Here is an 8,010-nt window from a genome sequence, read left to right on the forward strand (position 1 = left end):
TATATTAAAAATCTAACATTGACATGCATTAATATAAACATGAACTACGTAGGCCCAACAATCTGCAAAATTATTAAAGGGATTAAAGTTCCAAATACATAAAAAAAAAAAAAGTTTAAAAGCGAAGGTTAGATTGCCCAAAATAACTCTGCATCCATCAGCACCACTGTTAAAGTGTTCGAATGAAATCATTGCTGGGGGAAGGCCTCACAGATTTGCTTTATGCCACTGGTTTTCATAAACTTTTGCAGCTCTAAGTAGGTCAGAGAAGGGTCATCTGGGACATGTCACTCTGGCTGTCACACTTAAAGCTTAACTTCAAATGAAGCTAAATGTAGATTTCTTTCCTGATATTTATAGATGGCCATGTCTAATAATAAAATATACTATATACTACTTTTTTATTCTCATTCTACAAAAGTAAAATAAATACATTCTTTATGAATATTTTAAAATTATTTATGCCATTGTATATAAATTGTTTCATGAAAGGTACTAAAGGCACAGTTTATGGAAGCACTGGGTGCTTAATTAACTCTTTTTACACCAAACAATAGTAGTGTCAACCCTGGCTTTAGAACTAGCGTTAGACATATAGATAACTGCCATTTCAAGAGCTCATTTTAACATAAGATTGCAGCATTAAAGCTTTGCTGGAACTACTTCTAGAAGACCTCTAGAAGGGCTGAATTTAAGAATAATGTTTCAACTGAGGTGTTGTAATTCACTTCCCACACAGACTGACAGCTCTGAAATGTGCCAGTCAAATGAGCCTCAGCAGCCTCACAATTAGAGGACTAAATACAAACCACATGTTCAGTATACTGGACATCACTGTCTGTTCTTTGTTACAAAATAATGTATGTGTGCTAGAAGTACCTTTTATGCATAATTCCTAATGAGATCACAGATTTTATAACTAAACACAAACACTGAACATCATAAAACTGAGAATGAGATTCAGTAAACTGAACCTGCTTCTTGTTCAATCTTTCTTTCGCGCTCCAGTACTCCATTGCTGAAGGACTTTGTTTACTTTCTGTCTGGCAAGATCATTGACCATGTTTGGTCAGGGCTGCTGCGTGTTCCTGGAGAAAGGATCCCTGCCTACCTGAAAAGATCACCAAACTCAGACCTAGAAAAATGTTTTGCTTATGTTTTTAGTTTTTTTGGCTTACAAAAAGATTTAAAGGTAGAAAGATTTTTGGATCTGTGATGGGAAATCATTTAATTAAACATTACGCTTGTCTATGAACCATATTAAACCATCTTGACCAGTGGTTCTCAGTCTTTTTCAAGTGACAGACCACCTTAACATTAGAAAAAATCATGGTCCAATATGCTCCCCAAATCTGTGGGAAATGGCATGCTACCTTAAAAAAAAAAAAAAAAAAAAACATCAACCAAACTTTTAAAATTATATTCAATTTATGACCTATAACCTAGAACATCCAGTCAATAATTTTGATAGTTTCACTGTAAAAATTTGATTACATTTAGTTAATGAACCATAATGACACTGGCTTTTAAATTGGAGCATACACTTAATGTTAACACAATCAGAAAATGTATTGTTATTAATAGACTATTCAGTCAAATGATTTGATATTTGGTGTTTTGTTTATAATAAATCTAATGAAATCTATTTATTTTTTTCAGTCAACCTGTAAACCACTTCATGGAGCACCAATGTTTTCACTACAGATCGATTTTTGGCATGCCATTTTAACATTATCCTAATTTCCCAGTGAATTTATGCTCAAATCAGTTTTGCAGTGGTTGTTCACAAACTTTTAAATGTGACCCTACTGCAGCTTGATTAAAGCAAAAGAGCTGCAGCCTACACATACAAATTTCATTTTCATATTTTTAACTTTGAATTTAAATGTTTGTTAAAATATTATTTGAATCTCACTATGAATCACCAAATATACTTTCATATACTATTCTTCTGTGTAATACTGTATATTAAATATATGGGTAAATCAAGTGCCCAATTTAATTTAATGTCAAGTTACATTGATGTACAAATCACATTAATTCCTGTTGAAATTCAAATCTGGTCACACATATACTTATGTATTAGATGAAAGTGGGCCAGATGAGACTCCACTGCTTATAACAAAGAACAGACTATAGATCAGAAGTTGTTCATTTTCAAGAGTCACAAGAGGGCTATGTTGAGTTCAGAATCTCTGTGAATCTTATCTGAGCTTCATATATGTTGATACATTTCAATTTCAACTTTTAGTTTTTTACTTTTGTTGTGATTTCTAGTGAGAAATTTGTATTGTAGTAATTACATATTGGCACTAGGCTAAGGTTTTGTTGTAAATCATTCCTCCTTCATGCTGCTTCTGAAGTCTAATCAGAACACTAGCTTAGCTCCTTACATATAATATGTTCCCTCTAAAAGTAAAGGTGGTCATTTGTCCTAGTGGGAGCTATTCATTCATCATACATTTGTCACACCAAGGTCAATATATGAGGGGTAAATGCTTTTGCTGAAGACAAAAACAAACAAGGCAGCTTCATAAAGAAATTAAAGAGTTTGTTACAGCTCCTGTTAGGGAGCAAATTGCAGATCCAGAGGTCAAAAAGAGTTAAAAAAGGCATCGTAATCAGAGCAGAAAAAATTAAAGTGGTAATTATTTATAATGACTCACTGGTCTTCCTTCCCTCTCACAGAGAGCACATTTGCTGAGAGCGTGGGCACGAGCTGTCTGAGTAGCGCTCGACTCAGTGCCTATCTTCCCCAAAGCAACCACGACTCGGCCAACTACAGCAACAACCAGCTAGAGAGCAACCAGGCCGCGGCAGCAAAATTTGCTACGCTACAGCTCAGCAACTACAACCAGATCATCCCCTGCTGCTCCACTTCCACAACTCCCTCTTCATCCACCTCCTTCAATGTACAAAGGGCCGCCCGCGGGCTCCCCATGCCCCTTGATGCTGACCTGCATTTTCACCCAGTGCGAGGCCCTGACGTGGTTCTCTCGAACGATCGCACGGTTGCATGTACACACTTCCTGGACAGCAGCAGGACGTTGATGTTCAGTGACAGGCCCGTCCGGGTGGGCGAGACGCTGTATGTGGAGGTGGGCCATCTGGGCTTGCCTTACTTTGGGGCTCTTCTCTTTGGTATGACCTCCTGTGATCCAGGCACTCTCAGTGCTGGAGAGCTGCCAGCTGACCCAGAGGTGCTTCTGGACCGCAAGGAGTATTGGGTGGTCTACAGGGGTTTTCCTGTACCAGCGGCAGGCGATGTGCTCAGCTTTACCTTTCTGGCCAATGGGGAGGTGCATCATGGAGTCAACGGAGGGACACGCGGTCGTCTCCTGTGTGTCGACTCCTCTCAGGTTCTGTGGGCCTTCTTCACACTGCATGGAGCCGTGAACCGGCTCAGAATATTAGGTAAAATTTAATAAAAAGTGATGATAAACAATGATATGTGAATTGAACAAATTGTTATTGCATGATGTGTGTAGATGTTCTTTACAGTTTGGAAACATCCATTCATTTTTGTTAACCTAAATCATCAAAAATATGAATGAACACAAATGTAAGTATGAAAATTATGTAGTATCCTAAATCATTCAAACAAAATGCTTTTATGTTTAAGCTGCTTTAGCAAGACAAAGAAGCTAGATTTCAGCTTTGCTCACACTGTACACGATATCCTGAAAAAACGAATTCAGTGTCCAAATGTTTGTCTTATCATTTTAAATTACTGTTAGGAAGGTCATTTACAAATTACATTTAATTGTTTGTTTTCCTATTTTTAGTGGAACTTTAAAATGAACTTGGGTTACACTTTATTTTAAGGTGTACTTGTTACAGTGTAATTATACATTTAAGTACTGAAAAATATTAAGGTTAGGAATAGGATTAGGGTTTGATATAATTATGCATAATTTATTGTTATAATAGTAAGTAAATGTAACACGTGTAACAAAGACACCTTAAAATAAAGTGTTACCTGACCTTTTTGTGCATGTTAGCAACAGTGAGTTCAATTTAGTATGTAATGTAGCTTCATTATCACTTCCTCAGGGTTCCTCGGCCCATAAACAATACATTCTAACAGATCCTACAGTTAACTTTATTTAAAAATTATGCTTTTTTTTTTTATCATGTGTTCCAAAATAATTCCCCTTGAGTTCAATTATTCAGAGCAGCATGGCAAATTGAAAAATGTAGTGAAACACGTTTTACTGTTACTCTTATTTTAATTCAAATTATTATATAAGATGAACTCCTAGCATTACATGTTCGAAAATTAAAACATTGGACAGTTGCTAAGATTTCCACATCTTAATATCTCTGTATCAAAAACAGAATGATGCCAACATTTATTTAAGTCACAAGGCCATACTATGTTACATTTATGAGTATGAGTGGCAAAAAAAACAACAACAACAACAAAAAAACCTTGATCATGTCATAGCTGATTTTACAGTATATTGTGCTTTTTAGCACAACAGGAGTGTTGTTTTGACCAATCAGTTTTCAGGATCCAAAATGATAAAATGCAGCATACCATATGTATAATGTAGTTTATCTACATATTTTGTCGAAAATCATTGTCAGCTGAAGGTGACTGTCAATAATAGTTATAATAAACTAGGGCTGTGCGATATATCTAACGATATTATCATGCGCATCTAATTGATCACTGCTAAAATCACCTGCTTATAATTGGAGTGGTATTAAATAGACAGAGCCGTAGATCGCTGACAAGCTACGCAATATCGCGTTCATTATCGAAGGCGATTCATCTGCAATAATGAACGCGATATGGCGTAGCTTGGCAGCGATCTACGGCTCTGTCTATTTAATGCCACTCCAATTATAAGCAGGTGATGGCGATTTTAGCAGTGATCAAGGAAGCGGCTTTACTGATTAGATGCGCATGATCATATCGTTAGATATATCGCCCAGCTCTATAATAAACGCACATGTTCATTATGGTAAATTATGTTCTTTTTGTCCTTAAGGAACTGTTCAGGCCAGCCCTCCCACCTCCCCATTAGTGTCTCAGGCTTCAACGCCTGATGATAGTGACTCTGATCTGGCTTTCACTGTCAACAGATCCTCATCAGCATCTGAATCCTCTCTAGGTGAGTCTCAACAAGCTCATTCATCAGCTTACATTCATTTCTGCAAAATGCTTATGCTTATATCATGAAATGACTGATTTACTGTAAGTCAGCCTAAAACATTTCAATTCACCCTGCTTCTAAATGCATGTTACTGTTCTCATTAGCTGTGTTTCCACTGATGGGCCAAAATTGGGCTTGCTAGTGCTTTTTTATTTTATTTTTATTAACAAGAACTAGTTACCTTTATATAACAAACATTATACATGATGTAAACAATTATACACTAGAGGGGTTGTATACTAATACAGATGTTTATAAAAATATTAAAGTGTTTACAAACTTTCACCTTCATCTAAACATGGCTGTGCTTTTCTCTACTGTTCTCCAAGATACCAAATAACACATATTTCCTAAACAAAACAAAACGTCAGTCAATATTTTGTACAATAAAATCACAGACATTGTGCCAAAAAAAAAAACAAAAAAAAAAAACACAAAAGTACATTGCTAAAGAAAATATACCACTGACACAAAAGGAGAAACTAAAATCAATATCAGATTAAAGTTTTTACCAAATAACATTTGGCTGGGTAAATCCTGTGCATAATTTTAAATGATACTTCCTTTACCTTGTTTGTAATTAAATATTGATTAGTTATTATCCAAACCTTTTGCCAAACAATATTGTCTATCAGGCTGTTCCAATATGAATAAACATAATGCAAAAACACAATGTCTCATAGAAATAAAGCTCTTACAGAACTGTTGTGTGATTGAAGAGAAAAACAGATGTTGCCTATATAAGAACTTATTATAGTAGGCAGAGACCACTGTTTATTCCTGGCTTATGTTTAAATAACATACAAACTTCAGGAGAAATAGTCCCCTGGTGTTACAGGAATCTTATAATGTGCCAAAACACACCATAAGTAAAAAGAAAACTATTTAAATGAAATAACTGATCCACTGATACGATACCATTATCAAACCAATGCTTCAGAAAAAGCAATTTGTTTATAGAATATATCCTTGTTGTTCCATATATACTATCTGAGATGAAAAATTGTGTTTGTGGATCAAAGACCATGATAAAAAGGCCTGACGGTGAAATTCAGCTAGTTTTGCTGGTATTTTATCAATATTATAATTGCAGCTAAGAAAAAAATGTATACCACCCAATTTTGAGAGAATATGGGAGGAAATAGAACACCAAATGGATTAGGATTTCTTTAAGCCAGTTAACCTTACATGTATTGTTTAATTTTGCAAAGTCTAAAACATTTAGGCCACCATTTTCATACGAATTCATAATAACAGTCTTCTTTATGCAATGTATTTTATTTATCCAAATAAAGTAAATCAGTATTTTGTCAATTTCTTCATATTTTTTTTTATCAAGTTGTAAAGCCATTGCTGCATAAATAAGTCTCAAAATACCCTGTACCTTTCTAATCAAAACTTTACCCCTTCTTTTTTGTTTTTTTCAATAATAGGATTGAAATTTAGTAAGCACCTTCTTTTCTGGTCTTTGGTTATCAATATTCCAAGATATTAAACCTCATTTATTAAGGGAATACCGTAATAGTTAGTTTAGAGACATTCGTTTATGGCCAGAAGCTCACATTTAGCCACATTTAGCAGATGCTCTTGAAAATTTGCTAATTAAGTCAATTGCCACAAAACTCCTCTCATTGGGCTTACTAACAAGAAGAGGTGTGGAGATATTGGGCACCCCTGCCAATACCATTAAATAACTTCATAGAGCAGTTACAATTTTTGTAAAATGTTTTAATTGCTGTAAAAAAAATTACCAGAATCAAAATTCTTTAGAGTATCGAGGATGAATTGATGTTCTACAGAATCAAATGCTTTGCAAAAGTCTAAAAATAATATTAAACCATTATCATTAATAAGATCTGAATAGTCCAAAATGTGGCATCTTATATTGTTTTAACATTCAGAAGAACTATACTGTAATATATATGAATTTGCCCCCCACTGAAGCAGGTTTATGATTCCTTTTCACGTGTTATCTTTCAGTGACGGCTCCCAGCTCTCCTCTCAGTCCACCGGTTTCGCCATCTCTTTCTGCATCTGACACAGCCCTGAGCAGCAAGAGCAGTGAGTGCACAGTGTGTTTCGATCAGGAGGTGGACACCGTCGTCTATACATGTGGACACATGTGTTTGTGTAATGACTGTGGACAGAGGCTCAAGAGACAGATCAACGCATGTTGTCCGATCTGTCGGAGACCTATAAAGGATGTCATAAAAACCTACAGACCATGAAGGGACTAACACATTTTCTATCAAATTATTCAGTAAAAACCTTGGTAGCTGTGGTTTAATATCTGGACTAAACCTGTATTTAAGACTGTGTGTGTAGCTTTGATTTATGTAGCATTAAGCTCTTGTCCATATCTCTTTCACCTCATACATTAACGGTCAGAAGTTTGGGATCAGTAAGACTTGTAATGTTTTTAAAGAAGTCTCTTATGCTCTTCAAGGCTAACTTTATTTGATCAAAAATTCAGAAAAAAGAGTAATCTTGCAAAATGTTGTTACAATATAAGCTATTGGTTTCCATTTTAATATCCTTTAAAATATAATTTATTTCTGAGATGCAAAGCTGAATTTCCATCAGCCATTACTCCAATAAAAAGTGTCACATGATCCTTAAAGGGTTCGTTCACCCAAAAATGAAAATTAGCCCATAAATTACTCACCCTCAAGTTATCCTATGTCTATATGACTTTCTTCTTTCAGACGAATCCAGTCGGAGATGTTTTAAAAGTGGTCTTTGATCTTTCAAGCTGTTTAATGGCACTCACTGGTTGTTGCAGTGCTTCAGTCCAAAAGAAAAGTGCCAATCCATAAAAAAAAGTGTCTCATACGGCTTCAAGGGGTAA

General features: G+C 35.3%; 1 protein-coding gene across 7 annotated transcripts in view; it reads left to right on the forward strand.

The window, feature by feature from the left end:
• neurl1b (neuralized E3 ubiquitin protein ligase 1B) overlaps nucleotides 1–7,810 on the forward strand; it is a 70,658-nt gene extending 62,848 nt beyond the window's left edge. For all 7 annotated transcript variants that reach the window (XM_026279716.1, XM_026279717.1, XM_026279718.1 and 4 more), the window contains 3 exons: nucleotides 2,689–3,414; nucleotides 4,998–5,120; nucleotides 7,143–7,810. In XM_026279716.1, coding sequence (XP_026135501.1) covers nucleotides 2,689–3,414; nucleotides 4,998–5,120; nucleotides 7,143–7,390 — 1,097 coding nt within the window. In that variant the 3' untranslated portion in view covers nucleotides 7,391–7,810. The remainder of the gene's footprint in view (nucleotides 1–2,688; nucleotides 3,415–4,997; nucleotides 5,121–7,142) is intronic.
• Nucleotides 7,811–8,010: the final 200 nt, after the last annotated feature.

This window comes from Carassius auratus, chromosome 14 (assembly GCF_003368295.1).
Source record: "Carassius auratus strain Wakin chromosome 14, ASM336829v1, whole genome shotgun sequence".
In the NCBI taxonomy this organism is placed as follows: Eukaryota; Metazoa; Chordata; class Actinopteri; order Cypriniformes; family Cyprinidae; genus Carassius; species Carassius auratus.